Below are 20,720 nucleotides of genomic sequence, written 5' to 3'. Positions count from 1 at the left end.
GCGCCCTTCAGACCGGAACACAATAGCGCCGTTGTGGTAGCAATAATCTAGTCGGCATCCTGTACAAAAAACCTCCCTCCCCCAGTATTGAACTCCCTTCTCAGGATTGAACTCCCTCCAGTTCAATCCTGAGAAGCCTTCACCTGACAAATAAAATTTGTAATTTGCAAGAGACGCAAGGCTTTTTACTATAATTTGATAGTAATAATAATATAATTATTCATATGAAAATAGAATATGGAATCACCTATTGAATATCAAAAACTACCACCCATTCGAGAAAGTAATTTTTATTTATTTAATCATTATACAAATCCTTCCTAAGATTATGGACACAATAATCACTAACTAACAACATAAAAATACTAGATATTTCGTTTGTAATGAAAAGATACGAGGTCACGTTTGCTTACCGATTTATGAATAGCATTGAGAATTGCCAAGTACTTCGTTCGTATGTGTGTGTGAGTACATCCACACGCATACAATTTAAGTAATCATAATTTGTCAATGATTTGCTTTTCAAATTTTATTAACATTATTTTTGAACATACACTTCTTTAGGCGCGTTATATAAAATATTATGAGAGTCCAATGTTTAATATGCGCATCACTGTAACACAAAAGTAACAGGTGAAGTTTGTTTTTAAAATTTTCTGACGTATGCGACATTCGTTTTTTTTTTTTGGTTTCTTCGTCCATTATTAGGACAGGCAAAGGTTTCAAACCGTATTCGTTATTTAATAATTAATTGTCAAAGCCAAGCCTTTGCAAGATTTTTACAATATTGTTCTTTCTACAAAGAAAGTAGAATAGCAGGAGCAATAAATAATTTTAAGGCTTTTTGCTTTTTTTCGCCAAAGAAGTATAACTTCTTGTGTGCATACATAAGTACACACATACTTTTTTTGCTTAGTAACAGATAAATCAGTTGGTTATTTACAAGTAATGGTGCTGTTCGTTAGTCTCGCTAAAACTCTAGAACGGCTGGACCGATTTGGCTAATTTTGGTCTTGAATTATTTGTGGAAATCCAGAGAAGGTTTAAAAGGTGAAGAAATAGGAAAATGCTGCTAAATTAAATAAAAACAACAAATTTGTTTTTCCATACATAATTTCTATGAGAGAATTTATTGACGCACGATTTGACAGTTCTGCTGTGAAACAATTTCATTACGACAGCAGGGTGCATATTTTACGAAGTAATTTTTGATGTTATGATATATTATTGACAAATTCATGTAAAAACATTATTTTATTTATTATATACAGAACAACAGTCTGTCGGGTCAGCTAGTTAGTAATATAAATTATATGGCCCCCGAACTGCCCGTATGTATTAACGCGGTAATTAAGTGAAACAGGAGCTGATAACCAAGTAGGGAGAGCAAGTGTACTAACCAGGCAACCAGCCAGTACAGGTTATCCTCTTCGAAGTCGATTTAGAAAAGCTCCTTATTAAAACATGTTATATTATATGATACCGTATACAGACTCTGTGGCGTTCTATAAAATTGTCATTTAACTTCATGAATACTATTTAACAAGATATGTATAACGGAGTATATTACATAGATTAAATAGTTTTGAATCCTAAAAACATGTTTTTATTGGTTTATAATTGTTAAAAAATTCAATACTCAATACTCAACGTTGCTGAAGAACAAACTCTCTATCTTTTTATTGAAAAGAGCGCAGAAAAAAGAATGCTGGGAGAGTTTCTTGCGCCGCTTCTTCTCTCTCAGAGCGCCATTTGTTTCCGAAGCGGTAGTAATATCTAGTAGTATAAGAAATGACATCAAAAAGAATTCTAAAGGAATCAATTTTGAGAAAATAAATGCCTTTTATGCCTTGTATGCCTTTTATATTAAGATTATCTTCCTTTAAATATGCTTGCTATCAGCATGTCTTTTTAACTGACTTTAAAAATGGAGGAGGTTCTCAATTCGTCTACATATTTTTTCACACATTACTTCACAACTTTCGACTGGATGAACTAAGTTTGATAATTCTTTTTTTTTATTTGGTGCTTTCCATGTGGTTCCATATCAATTTGGTCCAGTTCTTACAAAAGCATCCATGAGAGAACCATATATGTTATTTTGCATTAGGTGTATGCAAATTTACGAATGCGCTCGATGTGCAGTATGTTCAAATCCATTCAATTTCCCTTATAAGATATTTAAAAAATGATATACATATCACTAATGTTGCACAATACGTCAGCTGTATAGTTACAAAGCAGTATTTCTATTGCAACAAGCATTTCGGTGACGCGAACTCATGTCACGACATTTCACCCGTCCAAAAAGCGTCTTACTATATATATATATTTTTATTATTTTTTTATCGTATGCGCGAATCATTAGCATGTCGGTAACGCGAAACCGTAACATATGTCCCTCTACCATATATAGCCCAACGCGCCTAAAGAAGTTTTCATTCTAAAAATCAAATGGCTATTCTCAAAATGGCCACCATGAAAGTATTATTAATGTTTAATAATTATTAATTAAGGATCTGACTGGCAATAGATCAATTTTTTTTAAATACTGCTGAATATTGATTGTGAAACTTAAGCAAAGTCTAAACATACACAAAATTATATACTTAAATAATATTGTTCCAATATATCTTTCATCATTATTTTCATCAAAGAAATCCAACTTGCTTGCAACTTGTCTTTGATTTTTTTTTTTAGAAAGTTGGATAGTGTGTACTTTCACGGGACGAAAATATAGCGTAAAACTCCAAAAAATTATTGCTTTTTTTTCTATTTTGTGTGAAAATCTTTGCGGTTCATAGAATACATCAACTTACCAGGTTTCAACAATATAGTTCTTACAGTTTCGGAGAAAGTGGCTGTGACATACGGACGTACAGACAGACATGACGAATCCATAAGGATTCCGTTTTTTGCCGTGTGACTACGGAACCCTAATAAAAAATATTATTAAATAAACCACAAGCCCTGGTTCAAAGAAAACATACAATATTATTGCATTCAATCAACGACTCGGTGCGATGAAATCACTTCAAAAGCACACAATATTACGATTGACCACCTCATCAAAACGTTTTATCATTTTTTACGGCTGAATGATATCCTGCACTTGCATTTCGCACTTAGTTATGAAAGTAAGCAGTAACACTGGTGTTTATTCATAAACACGTTTTGCGTGCGATTGAGAAGAGTGGCGATCCATTACTCGTTCTGTAAGCAAACATTCATTTGCAAGCGATTGTCGGCTTAACTTGTACGCGTTACAAGAAGCCGTATCGCGTGAACAGTCTTTAACTGGCTTGTTTGTTGAGGCTGCCCGATGATGGGTAATCTCTAGAAAATTGACATTTGGCGCCAAAAGGAAGCGACAGTGAGTGCATTTGACGCGCTCTTCGAGAAAATAAATATTTATTGAGCCTGGATTATAAGTGGTATATTTGTACTTACATATCGGTTCTTATATGCATGACTACGCAATCTGTAAAGCTAATTAGGCTAATCGCAAATAAATGTTGAGAAAATTCAATATGATTGCCTCGTTGTTGCGAATATACAAATAAAATACGTCAGCTTTATCAACGTTTACCTTTGCGATATGTAGTTTTTCTTATTGTAATTACTGTGACAATTTACTGGAGCAATCATAAAAGAAAAAAATGTGTTGAGCGAAACAATTATCATGACAATTGCTTTTATTTCTATTAGTTTAGCGATGACACAACTTTGTTTTTAGGCAATTTTATATTTTACTAGCTGACCCAGCAAACGTTATATTGCCATCGCTGTTAACTACAGCTGTAGTTAATCCACTAAGTATAGGTAGCTATAATAAAGTTCGTTTTTTACCTCCTGAGAAACAAAGATTCTAATTAGTTATTCATTTTTAACTATTCTTTCAATTTGATTTCTGAACGACGGGGGCACATCAAAGTAAAAACAAAATCGTTGATTTTATTTAATTTCGAGCATTTTCATATTTATTCACCTTTTAACCTTCTCTGAACTTCCACAATTAATTTAAGATCAAAATTAGACAAATCGGTCCAGCCCTTCTCGAGTTTTAGCGAGACTAACGAACAGCAATTCATTTTTATATATATAGATTTGATATGATCATTACAGGGGATGAATGAAATGAGGTTGACTGGATGATTGTATGTTGGGATGAACTAGGCGTACCTACCACCAGAGGTTTTTTTTATATTAGAGAGGGCAAACGTCAAAATGCTCAAGTGATAGGAAGTGGTAAGGTAACCGACCATGGACATCCGTTAAACAAGAGCTCACACGTTGCCGGCCTTTAAGTATTATTAATACATTTATAATAAAAAGGCTCGAACCTGGGACCTTCTGCTCAAAAAGCATACGTGATAACCGCTGTTCCACGGCAACTGTAATGGCCGTGGCGAAATATCTATATAGATCTAGTAAGTAAGTGTTAGGTTATTTTCGTTACGGAATTTCTAGATTCGGTCTTCACGCTCAAGGCCAGCGATAGAAGCTATGCAATAGCTTAATAAATAACATGCATTAAAAAGTATGAAATAAATTTACGGTCTATATTAAAAAAGACCCCTTAGATTTTTTAATTAAAATAAATCAATGCACTTTACTCTCCATATAATTTAAAATCAGATGTATTTTTCGAAGCAACTTTTTCATTTTACTAAAGTTGTTATTAAACACAGCATCAAACGGTCATGTTTTAGGTAATCCCTGGATTAATATCCAGGAAAAATTTCCTCCACCCCTCCTCCCTAAATCATTGATTGTTATTCGAATTTGATGCAGCGTTCAATCAAGACATTGTCAATCATGTCACCCTTTTTGTTCTTGTTACTTGACTAATGCTTGTACCAAATATAATTAGCTATAGTTAAATTAAACTTACACTTCTTCTTTCTAGGAGAAATCCTATCAGTATCTCATACGATCGCCTTGGTTGTACTCTATCTGCCCAATAGTTGCCGACTAGCGTCCAATCCCAATATTCAGTCTATGTCTTACTTGAGATAAAAATGGTAACTTATCTACGGTTAATCACCTTATCCGTACACGCTGTCTGTCATTGGGACGACGTATAGCTTACCAGCAATAGAAGTTTGTATGGAAATTGCAATTCACGCGTCCCAATATAAGGCGATAAGAATGACTGATCGGGTATATTGGGACAGCTTCAGATTATTGACAGCTAATTACTGACAGTAGAAGGTAGTAATTTATCTCTATCTGTAGATAGTATATTGGGAACGGCCGTAAAATTACAGCAGCGCTGGCATGCATTTGTTCATGTCCTACCAGGACACCATGAGGATCTAAAACGTGTACCACGGATTGCTTGGACAGTAAGTCATAAATAAAGAAACCTTCAAGTGCTAATTGGACTCTCAAATGAAGGGTTCCATACCCTCGTATACGATATAAACTATGTAAATTTAAAATACTTTTGTTTAAGAAACATTTTTTAAATTACCTGGCAGCCATTTTGAAACCCGTCCTCTATTTTTTAGTCAATGAAGACACTGATAATGAAAACGTTAAATTTTCTTTAAATTTTTCGGATTTCGGATTTTTAGATTAATCGTAGAATCAAAATATAAAGTTTCATAATCTTGAAAGGCATCAATATTTGTTTTATTAATACATCTATTTCTCGCCCCGTTTGTGATCATTCTTCCGATGTTACTAGCCCCAATTAGATAGCACCTTGTGTGCTATATCCCAGCGCACAGCGGAAACTCCCAACGGAGTGCCGCTTGCGCCTCTCTTACCCCAAGAGAGGTCGGCTCCGATGAAAGCTTAGCGGTCGTATGCCCAAATCCAACCTCAGGTGGTGCTAAGGGGGTAAAGGCACGTAGGCTTTTGTGAGTCCTACATAACCAACGCAGCAGGCTGTTACATCTAACTCCGATCAACAATTATACAGATAATTTGATAGATTACAATATATTGCTCATTCATTCCATGTGGGTGACGTGACCTTTTCGTTATGTTTTCCACTCTAGAAAGTGCTCAACGCGTCTAAAGAACTTATAATTTTTAAAATATGTATTTCTACCTACGAAATATAACTCAGTCATAATTCAGATATAGTGGAAAAAGATATAATGCCTTTATTTTTGTACCGTAAGTGCTTACGATTTTAATAAAATTTCATTATGATTATAAAATCAAATCGCGTTACATAAATAACCATTCAGATATTTCGGCGGTCTTGCTCAGCGCCAAATATATGTTGAGTTTTAACTTTTACAGTTGCGTCAGATCCAGATACGCCATTTTGGATAATGACAGAAAGGTTCAATAATCATGTAATATAATATGATGTTCTATCTGATATCATTCGCAGTCTGATAGTGGAACGGAAAAAGTGTGCTTAAAGACAATGTAAGCACACCTTACTCCTTAGTTGTGTATCAACTGTCGCTGTCCGAATCAAATCTGAACTGAATAAGTATTTCACATTGCTGCTTATATTGACCAAGAATATTTCAAACAACTGGAGTATATATAGCAGTCGAAAGTTATTACGGTGTAATTTGTGGCATGTTCCATATCTCATCTTTGTTTCTATAAGATCTAATTTGTCTGTTTATATAGAACATTGTCGAATATAAGTGCCTAATATAATTTACAATCTAGTTCGTATTTTAATAATAAAATTTCAGAATTTATTTACAATTTATAATATATTAACAGTATAAAACTCTGAGTAATCATCACAAATTCAATGTTAATTACATGGAGGAGTAAAAAAAGACGGACTCTGCGCCGTGATATTAGCAAGTGAAGCACCGTTATGCTAGTGTGTGTGCGGTTACGGGGGATACTAGTTGCACATTTTTTTTCTCCCTTAAATAATCATATATGGCCACAAATACATACAGTATCGTTTTTTCATTTTTACACAACGCACGACGGCATTTTTAAAATATTTTATTGAGACGAAAACTGATCAGTCACAGACGATGACAATTCTCGTAATGGCCGCCTATCCGCCTGTAGTAGTCTGTGCGTAGGGCTATGTATTTACACGTTAATCGGCTTGTTTTGGTGCTACACTGTTATTTAAGGTGACACGGAGTCTTTATTGTTTTACTAGTCCGTGCTAAATTATTGTTTTTTTTTTTTCAAGTTTTTAGCCGATTAATCTCACGAAATACAGGTCTCCGGAACAGATATTAAAAAAAAAATTGATGATACGCTGGAACTTCGCTGTACCAAAAACCTCAACCAAGAGCGCGTAAGAAATATGATCCTTTTCTCTGTAACTATGCAGGATTTAATTTAGGTTATTACCCTCCCTTGAATAGAATTACCAGGGAGTATAACAGTCATCACTATGAAGTTTGCATAGCTATTTGATAATAATTTACACAATTTTAAAAAATATATAAAAACGGTTCTTTCACGGGTGGGATGAACTTATATTAAGATTATAATCATAGATGTATACATTACAGTTCTGATTTTATTTTGTGCCTCAATTTAGTTGAATAGCATGTCATTTTCGCCTTTAACTGAGGCATCATATGACCATGATATACCATATAAATGTTATTGTTGTTATTTTTTTTTATTATTTATTTATACTATTAATCATTTACAGAAAGAATCATAAAAGCTAACATAGCCCCGCAAAACTGTTTGAACAGTTTGTCTGCAGGATCAAGTCTCTTGTAATACATTAATGATTATTAGAACATTGATTTTATACAAGTGTAATTAACATAATATTGATAAAAATATAATAAAATAATCTAATTTTAATTTTAAGGCAGTGTTGACAGTAAATATTTCTTAAGTTTAGTTTTAAATTTTCTTTTACTGGTTTCTAGTCGGATGTGCTCAGGCAAGCTGTTTAATAGATAAGGTAGGCGTTTTTTCAGAGTTCTATCTCCGTAGTAGTTAAGTTAGTTAGTTGTACTATGCTGTGTTTGCATTAGTATACCTTGTTGGCGAATATCAAAGAAATATATTTTTATATAATATTTTACTAGTACAAAGTAATAGTCAACGGTTCTACGTATTCTGTTACGGAAACCATTCAGGGTATTTGGAACTTACGCTGATAATATTGAACATTATGACTGGGACGTTGGAATGTAACATTCCACCTCGTTTGTTGATAAATAGTCCAAAATATGAACTAAAACGGGTTACGAAACACAAAATATTCCAGCGGCTATGAATCACGGACGCCGTGGAACCTAATTGCGTCAACAAATGCATAATCGCTTCACTCACTATACTCGTATCGTAAACATTTTCACTCAACACTCTTCCGACTTCCACGCATTATATACTCAATACATTCAAACGGCACTTACAGTTATTTATCTTACGGAGCTAATTGGAGAATTTATACTCTCCTAGTACTCCTATTGCCTCGGTCCGTTTTGTTCTTGAGTAAGTTAACAGAAAGTATAGTCAAAGTCGAATAAACTTTATTCTATTAGGCTTAAATTAAGCGCTTTTGTATCGTCACTATATATATTTCTGGTTGATTACTGAATCTACTATATGTTCTAAAAAAGGTTAAGCTCGTAAGAAGAATGTAGGGTACTGACATCTAGTCTTAACAGAGTATGTGTTAACTATCATTGTCACTGTCACGACATCGACAGTGACATTAACCGTGTAACGTTCAGTACTATATAACGAATGTTCAGTACAGCGGAAGGCCAGTTCTAATCGGCTGTTGCTTGCGTGCGGACGTGTCCGGGTGTAGTGTTACACAGTAAAGATTAGTTGTTTTACTCGTGAGCAAACGAGGAACATTACAAAGAACATACAAGAAGCTCAACGGCCACTCTTTTCAATCAAATAGAGTATTTTATAATGGCTGTAATATACAAAATAAATTAGTTTGTAAGGTCCTGCATCCAATATATGTATCGTGTTTAAATAATATAAATAAAAACTAGGCTAAACTTATCGCCTGACAGAGGCACGTGCCAGTCTTTGGGTCAACTGTCAGTTACATATGACACCAAGACAACTCTCAACGAGTTTATGTGCTGATGAACACCAAGGCCCTATCATCTCCATCCCCAAGCGAACAAACATGAATCCAACACCGGAATAAAAATATGAAACACAGTTAATAGAATTTCAAACATCGGCCTATACACATACCGAAACAAATAAAGTATTTCACGAAAGATACAAATGAGATAAAGTAGTGATTCAACGATAAAATTTTGTCCTTCCGAATCGACTAGTCACCCCAGGACGAACCATCGCTCCCTAACCATATTTTAAGGACAGCCTCAAGCTGCCATAAACAGCGACATTTAAAATGCATATTACAAAGTAACCAAACACTAATTTTTATTAATTTAAAGTTATAACAACTAATAGCAATGAAGACACAAAGGTTATTTAAAAACAAATCATCATAGATAATCGAACGTTTGCAGTAGTGTTGTAGTTCTAAAGCACGGTACTGCAACGGAGTATCACGTGCGGAAATAATAATTATGCGAAATTCTTCGGAATGCATAATGAACCAAGACCAATCAAACTATGTTAACACTGTTAGTGGGCTTTACTCATAGGAAATATTTATAGAACTGTTTAGTCCTCTTTTGTTACATTATTTCATTTTAGGTTCGAGGCAGGCCTCGAATCAAATCAAATCAAATTTGAAAAACAAATTTTTATGAACGATGCCTGCCTGTGCATTAATCCTAGAAGTGAGGGTTATCACTTTAAAAACATAACAAATTGCTTAGATTTACAAGAGCGACATCTCAAGTCAATTTCCTTATATGCAAATATTGGGGTTGAGCAGGTTATCAACTATAAAGTAGATTCTGTAGATGAAGCCACAACCTGAGAGTTGAACAAAGCATACAAGATTTTATGACGATGCGTCACTCGAACGGATAGCTCAGTTGGTTAGAGCACCGGCACGGAACGCCGGAAGTTGTGGGTTTGAGTCCCTCATCGTTCATAAAATTTTGTTTTTAAAATTTTATTTACATGATTTCGTCAAAGTCGGTGTTGATATGAAATTTTCACTAGTATAGAACTCAAATTGTTTAACCCTTATCTTTGCCAAATCTTCTTAAATTACGAGTACGAAATTTTAATGTTCACAGTAGTAATTACATTATTACAACATACAAAATCAAGTACACCTTTAAAATAACTGTTTACCAGCAGTGTCCCTTTAAGCGCAAACGACAATATAAAGTTTAAATCTCGGGTGACATGATGACGTCATACTTTCATAATAACACATGCAGGTTAGGCTTATATCGTGACGCAACCAAAGTCTTAAAACATTAATATTATTGTAATTCTGTAATGTAACTATAGTAACTAAGAATGAATAAGAAAACAATAGCAACAGAGATTGTTGAAAGTTAAATTCTGAAATACTAGGACCAAATGGTCAGAAGAAAACTAGGTAAGATTTTTAGGAGCTTGAAAAGATTGCCTTATAGAAAAGGGAATGGGAATTTTTGGGGAATCAGTATTCTTCTATGAGCGGCTCCAACACGGATTTCTTGCTGAAGAGTTAAATTACTTTATTTATGCCACCTAATACGAAAGAAGGAAGTTAATTCCACAGTTCATCTGGAACGTCACACATACAGATTGTGAGTAAGGAGTTCATGCAACCAATCTATGTATTGAACATATTTCTTGAACAGGTCCATATGACATGGATACCTTCACATACATCATGGTATCCAGAGCTGAGAGCACCCAACTAGCACTCTCGTACGATACGACAGAAACTTTGACATCCCCAATTCCCCCACCAACTGGATGTTAGGCGTTCTTCCATAGTGCGGCATTCAGAAAACTATCAGATACTTTCAACAAAAGCGCGCATACGTTCCTTAAGGCGAAGAGTAAGCAGAAAACACGCAAACATGGTGTTTTTAGACAAGTTTTGTGGTGAAAGTATAGCATTTCGAGCTATGAACACTACTTAATCCTGTTACACATATCCTTAAGTCTCATTTGTAGGTTGCTAATGCTTGCTGTTGGTTATAGTTAACACTGCCGTGCCTTTTTGAACTACAACTTTTCTTTGAAGTTAAACAAGTTTTTTGGCGTGGCGTGACGCATTTTTTTGGTACTTCTCTCAGAAAAGTAATTCTTATAGCTTGTACTTTTTTGTGTAGGTTAATTTATTCAGATTAGTAGTAAATAACGAGGATTGTAAGCATATAAACTGTTTTCCACGCAAGAATTTTGAAAATATTGGCTTTGTTACATAGATGACGGGCCGGCAGCCGTGAACTCATATCGCTCAAGGTCGCTGGCATTTAGTGTCGCCTTAAGGGCTGGCAACGATCCTTAAAAAAAATTACAAAGAAACTAAAAAATATTTGAAGCTGCAAGAGTTCCATTCAGTCGTATATTACAAGCACATCGCATTCAATCACTTCACAGCTAGATAAGAGAAGAAAGAACTACTAAATTAATTAACAATTAATAAAACAAATAAGAAAGAACGTCTTTCTTTATCAACACTACTTGCTCCATAAGACAATGTCTGCCAAAACTCATACGAAATGTCATTAAAATATTTTCATAATTTTTCTGTTATTGTTCGTACAAAACTCTTAATAAGTGTGAACTCTGATATAACTTATTTGTGGTCTAAGTCTAATTTAAACGAGGATATGCCACAATAGATAAATCCTCGTGTTATCTATAGTCAGATAAAAGTAAATTTAGATCCAGTCAATTAAAAATAATTCCTATTGTGTTTTGTTTATCTTGTTCGCGTTCTAACGCTTCTAAATTGTGTTCTAGTTCATTAAGTATATAATGTAATGTATGCTTCTCTTCTTTATAATAATAATATTGACACACTTTTTACACAAATTATCTTGCCCCAAATTAGGCATATAGCATGTGTTATGGGTTGCAAGACAACGATATATTACAACCTACCTAAACATACAATATACCTACTTAAACATACATAAATACATTAAAACATCCATGACTGGGAAACAAACATCCATATTCATCATATAAATGCTTGCACCTACCGGGATTCGAACCCGGGACCTCTAGCTTTGCAGGTATAATCGCTAAACACTCGGCTATACAGGTCGTCGTAGGCTTTATATCCCTACGTTCTATATTCTATTGGCGTTACAATTGTTAAGTCACTTAAAATTATCAATAGTTTTCATTATAATTATTACTCGTATATTACTAATGTATGATTCAGCTTGTGAGGTAATTTTTGAAGCGAAAACTTCTATATCGTCATTGAGCTTGGGATGGGTATAAAATGCTAAACTCGCGTCAAAACACGTGGCCTGATCGAAAATTCCATTTATGATGATTCTTTTATAAAATCGTACTTGTATATATATAACTATGAGCGGTGTACTGATTTTTTGGTTAGTTAAATGTGTACAAATAGCGTTATTAAAGAAAATAGTTTATATTTATGTATTTATTTATTTAGAAGTAGGTACAATAACAGATAACAAGATAAAACTATCATCTAATAACAATTACAGCATATTTTTATGATCCTGAGATCCAATTAAAATTGTACACATCATTCACCAAATACAGTAAAAAATAATAAGTGGACACAACAGAAGTTACATTATGACGAAATTTAAGTGTGTTAATGAAAATTAAATTATTTTACGTAAACTAGCAAGTTCTATAAAGAGTATTTTTAAACAAGTTTATATTTGTAAAGAATATATCAAAATCAGCACACACTTCATTAAATTCTCTGCAAATTCTCATAATCGGGTTGTTATGCGATACATTATTATTTGAAGACTTGATCGAAAATAGACATGGAATATGCATGTTATTGTTATTAATTAAAACATTCCATCGAAAACTACGATTTAAATTAGGTACCTGTAAACTTAATCAGATAAAATCGATTTCCTGAGATTAATCTAGATAATGATACAATTATATCACGTTAAGGTTTGATAATTTTCACCAAAAATTTATGTCATACATTACTAATCAATGACGGTTTCAATTGTGGGCACCTTGATCTAATTTATTTTTGATATATATTCTTGTTATAATGACTCTAATACCCTCTATGAGAGTATTTTAATATTTCATCGTCATCATATCCGCCGGAAGAAGTCCACTGCTGGACAAAGGCCTCCCCCAAAGATTTTCACGACGATCGGTCCTGCGCTGCCCTCATTTTTTATATTTAAGGCGACACTAAATGCTAGCGACCTTGAGCGATATCAGTTCACGGCTGCCAGCCCGCGATCTATGTAACAAAGCCATCATTTTCAAAATTCTTGCGTGGAAGTCGTAAAATTTTTAACAGGCGCAAACAGTTTATATGCTTACAATTCTCATTATTACTAATCTGAATAAATGTACCTACACAAAAAAACTACAAGCTATATAAATACCTTCTCTAAGAATAGTACTAAACAAATGCGTCATGCCGAGAAAAAACTTGTTTAACTGCAATGAAAAGTGGTAGTTCAAAATAGCTCTGAAGTGCTAACTATAACCAACAGCAAACATTAGAAACCTACAAATAAGCCTTAAGGGTATGTGTTATATGATAAAATAGTGTTCATAGCTCCAAATGGTGTATTTTCACTAATACACTTGTCTAAAAATGCCTTGTTTGCGTGTTTTCTGCTTACCCTTCGCCTTAACTAATCCAATAACTGTATATATATTATATTCTTTTATTTTATTTTGAGCGTAGCGTAGAAATTTAAATAAATCAATAGAATATTGTTACAGTTGCTTCATTACATTAAAATTTCGTTAGATAGTAAGTAAACATACCTTTATATTCTATAAATTCAAATTTCATTAGAATATAGCTGGAGATCCCTCACTGCCTTCAAAGATCGAAAGAATAGTAAGCAGAAGACCTTCTATTAGTTCAAAGTTCAAAGTTCACGCCACAAGTTAGGATATCATCCCCACCATCTGGATGTGTGGCGGTCCTCCACAGTGCGGTTTTCAAGGAGCTTTCTTCCACGTACTACAAAGCTGTGGAATGAACTTCCTTGTGGGTGTTTCCGGGACGATACGACATGGGTACCTTCAAAAAAAGCGCGTACACCTTCGTTAAAGACCGGCAACGCTCCTGTGATTCCTCTGGTGTTGCAAGAGATTGTTGGCGGCGGTGATCACTTAACAACAGGAGACCCGTACGCTCGTTTGTCCTCCTATAATATAAAAAAAAGTTCATTGGAATATACTTACAGTTGATTAATTGCGTTTAAATTTCGTTAGGTAGTGAGTGAAAGCACTTCTATAAATTCAAAATTCATTATAATATAGTTCTCTCATTGCATTCAAAGTTCGTTAGATTAATAGGTAAGGGTCCTCCCTATAGAAGTTCAAGTTCATTAGATTATAGTTAGAGGTTCGATAAGTTACAATATTAGTTGTAAATTTAAGTTAGTTGTATTAGTCAGTAAAGGTTTCTCTTTAAATTCAAAGTTCATTAGAAAAGTGTCGTCCATGCATTTGTATTTTGAATGGATCACCTAGTATTTCAATTATCCGTTCATAATTCATTTAAATATACTTTGGATAAACTTAATGTCCCAGTATGCACAAACATAGAGTTCTAAGTTCATTAGAATGAATCTAGAGCTAAAAAGGTTCAAAGTTGATGAATGCAGCTGCAATTGTTTCATTCATTTGAATATAACAGTTACATCTATGCGTTCTAAGTTTGAATAAATTAGCTGGGATTAAAATTATTCGTTCAAAGTTCATTTGATCATAGCTAGGATCAATGCGCGCGTGGGTCGGCAGCCGGTACATGGTAGAGCGGATGCACATGCGCTCAGCAATCAGCTAGCGTGCTGAAACACACGTACTTCCGACACGCATTCATTGCCTCGGCCCCCCATTCATACAAGCGCGTCATTCATTTAATTCAAGTTCATAACGAGGCGAGTGGCGACCGACTTTACGTGGGTTGAGCGACTCACAGCACCGCCACGCCGCGTTATCTCCAACCCGAATCTCCGATAAAGATAGTAATCAACCGAGATACTTTCAAAATTCCCGAGCGTCGGACCCGATCCGAAATATTCCATAAAATAAATTCGAACAGAAAGGGCGACATTACTGATTCTCAGTATTGACTGGGACGAAAAATTTAAGGCGCGCTATAATTCACGGCAACCGTACAAGACCAATTAAGAGCAGGCGCCTCTAAATCTCCGGATGTGCTTCACGGATTGTTACGATTAGATCGCGCGGGCGATCGGCTAGCGACGCGCTGGTAACTGCGTCTGGTAACATCGCTTGCCACATTTTTCTATCATTTTTGGAGAGACTGGTGTCGCGGGGGCGTATTGTGTGCAATTGAATCACGTAAGGCCGTCGACCCGTGTCTCGCGCCGCATAATCCGACAGCGATATGGTCAGCATGGCGCCTTTATTGGCTACCAGCTTAATTAGCACCCGTGGGTGGCTTATGACACGCCAGGATTTGATCATAAAGGCGTTAAAAATTCTACCTGCTCAAATCCGCGCCGACGACATTCCTATCTCGCATTTTTCAAAATCAATACCCATTGTCCGAACGCGAGTGGCGCGAACCGATTACAAACGTCAAATCAAACGGGCCGCATTATACATTCATAAAACACCTATTGTGAATAAGTTTTACAAAGTGAATACATGTTTATGGCTGATGATTTGTATGTAACAAGCGTCCAATTTAATTGAGACGTGTACACTTAAATTCTTTGACCTCGATTAATTTCATGGAAGCGAGTTGTTTGGTTTTAATTAAGTGCACTAATATTTAGTGTGAACATACAGCAGTGTTCATATCAATTAGCTGCTTAAAATTTATGAGTTTATCCTAATTAGTATATTAATATGCAGCGTATAACATTTCAGTTAGTTTCGTTAATGCGTTATTAAATTAAAAAAAGTTGATGATTTTAAAGTGTAGATGATGTTAAAGGTAGTTGTAGATTCTTCTTAAATGAAAAGACTAAAAACACTAAATATGAGAACGGTGATTTAACAGTTTCATTGACAATCTGTCCCTAAAGAAGCATCAGGCAACTATTAGAGCTAGTTCAGACATGGCGGATTCCGCGCGGATGCAAATCGCGCGGTTGAACCGCGCGGATCCTAATTACATTAGCGCCTTACAAATCGTTCATACCTGTCCGCACGGATTGACAATCCGCGCGGCTCAACCGCTAAAAATGAATTCGCGCGGTCGCCGCTCGGTTTTATTTACTTGACGTACCTAGAGGGCGTTCAGTTGCTCCGCGGAAGCCGCGCGTATCGGACGGTGACAATGGATCGCTTCGACACCGAGCTATTCATCGATGAGGTGGAAAAAAGACCTGCTTTGTGGAACATCCAATGTGCAGAATATTCTAACAAAACGATTAAAAACGGAGCTTGGCAGGAGCTGGTGGAGATTTTTGGAGAAAATGAGGATTCTTTGGAAAAGAAGGTTCTTTTTGGTCAGTAGACATTTAATTATACATTTTACCAGGGTAGTTTACATGTTTTGTAATAGACAGTCCACCCCAAATAACTGAAATGTGTATAACGTTGTTTGGCGGTACGTAACGAGCGCGGGAAAACTATCACGTTACCACAGTAACGTATAGCTATTAACTGTAATATGTACAACCCACCAACGCGACGCGCCATCTTGAGTTTAGTTATTTGGCGCGAACTGTAACAATTTTAATTTCATATTTTCGTGTCTTGCCATTCTACACGACCCTCATTCACAAAGTAATTAGCATATTTGTCTCTAATGTTTAATGATGATGGTGTACCCCTTCCTGCATGTAATGTAATAAGATTACTCATTGGCGCAGTATGTAAAGTATCTTCATACTGTATACCATCTCTAGTTCTAACAAAATTGTGTAGCACGCAACAGGCCTTTATTATGTCTTCGGCAAAGTCTATATTCACGTTTATAGGCCTATGAAAAATGCGCCACTTGTTTGCCAGAATTCCGAAAGTGCATTCAATAAAACGTCGAGCTCTTGATAACCTGTAATTAAATATTTTTTTTTCATATGATAGCCCTTTACCTGCATAGGGTCGCATTACATTTTCGGATAAACCAAACGCTTCATCGCCAACTATGACGTATGGCAATGGTTTAGGATCTGTTTCAGATATTGGTTTAGGTTTTGGTATGTGTAATGACTTTTCTATTAACCTTTTATAAAATGCTGAATTTTTAAAAATTGCAGAATCACTACTTTTTCCGTAAGATCCGATATCTATGAAAGTAAAACAATAGTTACTATCACAAAGTGCCAACAGTACTATGGAAAAAAAAGTTTTGTAATTATAATACAAAGAACCCGAATCTTTGGGTTTTGTAATCCTTATATGCTTGCCATCTATGGCGCCTATGCAATTGGGAAAATTTGCATATTTTTCAAAATCTTTAGCTATTTTCTTCCATATATCTTCGCTGGGTTCAGGCATGACGTTTTTTGTGACTTTTTCCCACAGAGTTTCACATACTTCACGGACAATTCCTGTGATTGTAGATTTGCCAAGACGAAAGTTGTAATGTAGTTCTCCAAAGGAACAACCAGTACCCAGATATCTGAAAAATAAAATATTAATCTGTATCGTTTTGAAAGTCTGCCGGGTCCGCTAGTTAAAGCATAATGAGTGTCTTGAATTACCTAACCGCTACTGTATTTATATTTGTTAAAGATAGTGATTTCTGTTCCAGGTGTATCATTACAAAAAAAATGGAAGAACATCCGTGATGCTTATAATAAGGAATTCAAGAAAGGCAAATCAATTCCTTCTGGTTCTGGTGCATGTAAAGGTTCAAAATACATGTATTTCGACCGGCTTTCTTTTCTTCAGAAGACGATAGAAAACAAAGAAACTATCACAAACATAGATGAAGCCAAAAATGAAGAAATTCGGAACATTGACCAAAAGCTAGATAATTTTGTAAATGCACGTGAAATACAACCGGTACCCAATAAAAGGAAGAAAACTAAAATTACTTCAGAAGAGCGATTGGCTAACATATTAGAAAATAGTATTGAATCAAGAGATAAAATACAAAGACAAATACAAGAAAGTATGTCAAAGCAAGATGATGATGATAAACTTTTTTGCATGTCATTGTATAAAGAGTTAAAGAAAGTTCCAGAAAATAAACGATTGGCTACTAAAATTGAATTGCTCCAGGTAATACAGAAAGGGCAGAAATTACCATCGCCTATTCATATCACGAGCCAGCAAAACACGCATAATGCAGTATTTTGGCAAAACCAACAATATTCAAACCCACAAGGATATTTCACTGGATATTCTACAATAGTACCAGGAGAGTCTCCATCGCCTTTATCATGCAATAGCACTGACGATTCACAGTCTTCTATAGTACAAAATATATATTCTGACGTATAAAATAAATATCTTACCTTAATGTGATCACGAGTTTTTCTTCTGGGGACACGCTTGACCTCATATGGGTATCATTAGATTCAATTTGTTTACTCATCATTTCTAATAATTCATCAAATGAATTTATCGACATTCTCAAATAATTGAAGAATTTTGGTTCAAAACTTCTTAATTTTGGATATAAAGTCTGAAACTGACCATGAGTAAACCGATCGCGTAATATTGGATGCACCCAATACTGCCGTTTCTTCTTTCTTTCTTTTTTACGGAGCAACAAGTACACACATATTGCTTCTTCGACTTCCATGATTGGACTGTCACCCTATGCGAATAACGGCACTCCGCATGTACATCCGCGCCTGTCTGAACACTTGCGTTTAGAACCGCGCGATTTGCATCCGCGCGGAATCCGCCATGTCTGAACTAGCTCTTAATTGATAAATAATAACAAATATTCAGAAACGCTCTCAAAGCCGTGTTTTATAAGAGGCTACTATAATTTTAAGGATATACGCGCCCAAGTTACGCAACCTGATTATTTTGTTCTAGAAGATTAACTATTCTTTCTATTTCTGCTTAGTTCTATTAGATTAGCAAACTAAACACTGCTTAGCCTTCACATAATTAAACTAGCAGAAAAATGCATCATGATTGATAAATATAATAAACATGCCACAAGTGAAAGCACCACGTCTGGTCGTCCGATGGTGGAATGGAGAGGGAGATATGAAATAATTCATCTCCTCGGTTCACTCTTTGCAGAGTCATCTTTAAAAAATCGGCAAACACGGCACCTTCCATATGTTTCCCAAACATTGCAACTAGTTTTCAACCAACGACTCCTCTATCTATCCAACATCTCCGCTCTTTGAGTTCTAGAGTTGCGAGATCATTTATGACATATTTGGCACCGCAAAAATGGCTACAGTACTCAATACAAGATAGTATATAAGCCTGATATATAGTTAGAAGCTATCCTGGTGTAAAATCTCGGCTAATCTTGAGTTGGATATCCAGCAATTTTTCACAGATTTACCAGTGGGAGGCTCTTTTGCACAGGATGCCGGAGATAGATATGGGTACCAGAACGGCGCCTATTTACACTAAATTTCATAAAGTACTAAAGTGACAGTATGTCTAAACGTGACTTGGTTTAGTCGACTAAGTATACTGAATTTCATAAAGTGCTATAGGAACGGCTAATAAATCAACAAGAGAATTCTGTTTAAGTTATAAATGTTCAAGAAGCGAAATAGTTTGCTCATGATAGGTGAACAAATCCGCCAATCCACGTAATTTATAACACTCAAACTGTCACTAATGCACGCGAAAATCTAAAACAAATGCTTATTTTCTGAAGGTGACTTTTACACAGAGGGATTACTCAGAATCCGCCATCAACTACTAAATATGATAGAGGAGCATGAAAACTGTTACGTGTTATTTTAGGCGCTCTATTTATAAATTGTGTCACTTTTATTATTCCAAGATTTTGTTTTATCTTTTAGATAAATTATTTGATCGTATTTTATGCCTTGTCACTCAAAGTCAACGCGGCGAAAATATAGTATTTTACAAAACAGTTTTAGGGACATTCTAGAAGTTAAAACGAACCATGGTCTTTCATTTAAAATGAATTTTGTCTATACTAAAGATATAGGAACACTTTTGAGCAACTTATTGTAAGGTTTTATTACTAAAAAAAGGTAATATTTGAAGTTAAAATTTAATTTGGGGACTTGTATTTTACTAAAACGTTACTAGAAAATATTCGCACCAATCGAAATGGCTTTTGATGGTTTTGCGCACTCGCTATCTCATTTACCTGGTATTGGTCTGATTAAGGGAATACCAGACAGTCAAGCCACTCTCATACCATTTTAGTATATATTAAATTTATTTCCTTAATTAAATTATGTTTATAATTTTATATTGTATATACCTTCCTGCTATAGTTAATAGCAGACGGCAGCAGTGATGATACCTGTTAAAATGTGATTAAAGTTACGCATTTAGGTTAAGTCTTTATATTCTTCTTGAGGTGCCATCTCCTACCGGAGGTCGGCTATAATTAGTGCTATTTTTATATTCGACACAGCAGCTCGGAACAGGGATCCTGTGCTAAGGTTGAACCATGTCCGGAGATTCTTAAGCCACGAAGTACGAATTTTTATGAAGTCTTTTTATGTCATCCTCAATTATATATTTTTGCGTTATAGAACAGATTAAGTGTGTTTTTTATTTTATTAGCGTGTGTCTTGAAGTAATGCTTCAAATTTTATGGTTTTTATATAACTATATATAATGAATCCTGCATA

At 35.0% G+C, this 20,720-nt stretch overlaps 3 protein-coding genes across 3 annotated transcripts in view; 1 reads left to right on the top strand and 2 right to left on the bottom strand.

Moving 5' to 3' along the window:
• The window catches only part of LOC126976493 (dorsal-ventral patterning protein Sog), a 177,186-nt gene that overhangs the window by 140,004 nt on the left and 16,462 nt on the right, over positions 1 to 20,720 (bottom strand). The window lies entirely within an intron of this gene.
• LOC126976508 (uncharacterized) lies at positions 16,052 to 18,429 on the top strand. The gene is made up of 2 exons (XM_050824868.1): positions 16,052 to 16,460; positions 17,711 to 18,429. The coding sequence occupies exons 1-2, from the start codon at positions 16,289 to 16,291 to the stop codon at positions 18,403 to 18,405; spliced, it is 867 nt and encodes a 288-aa protein (XP_050680825.1). The 5' UTR covers positions 16,052 to 16,288; the 3' UTR covers positions 18,406 to 18,429.
• Positions 16,452 to 18,832, bottom strand: LOC126976500 (uncharacterized). The gene is made up of 2 exons (XM_050824859.1): positions 18,420 to 18,832; positions 16,452 to 17,578 (listed from the first exon to the last, which is right to left on the bottom strand). The coding sequence occupies exons 1-2, from the start codon at positions 18,707 to 18,709 to the stop codon at positions 16,696 to 16,698; spliced, it is 1,173 nt and encodes a 390-aa protein (XP_050680816.1). The 5' UTR covers positions 18,710 to 18,832; the 3' UTR covers positions 16,452 to 16,695.

Source organism: Leptidea sinapis, chromosome 41 (genome assembly GCF_905404315.1).
Source record: "Leptidea sinapis chromosome 41, ilLepSina1.1, whole genome shotgun sequence".
Taxonomy (NCBI): Eukaryota; Metazoa; Arthropoda; class Insecta; order Lepidoptera; family Pieridae; genus Leptidea; species Leptidea sinapis.
Note: the sequence above shows the minus strand (reverse complement) of the source record. Positions and strands in the feature narration are given on the sequence as shown.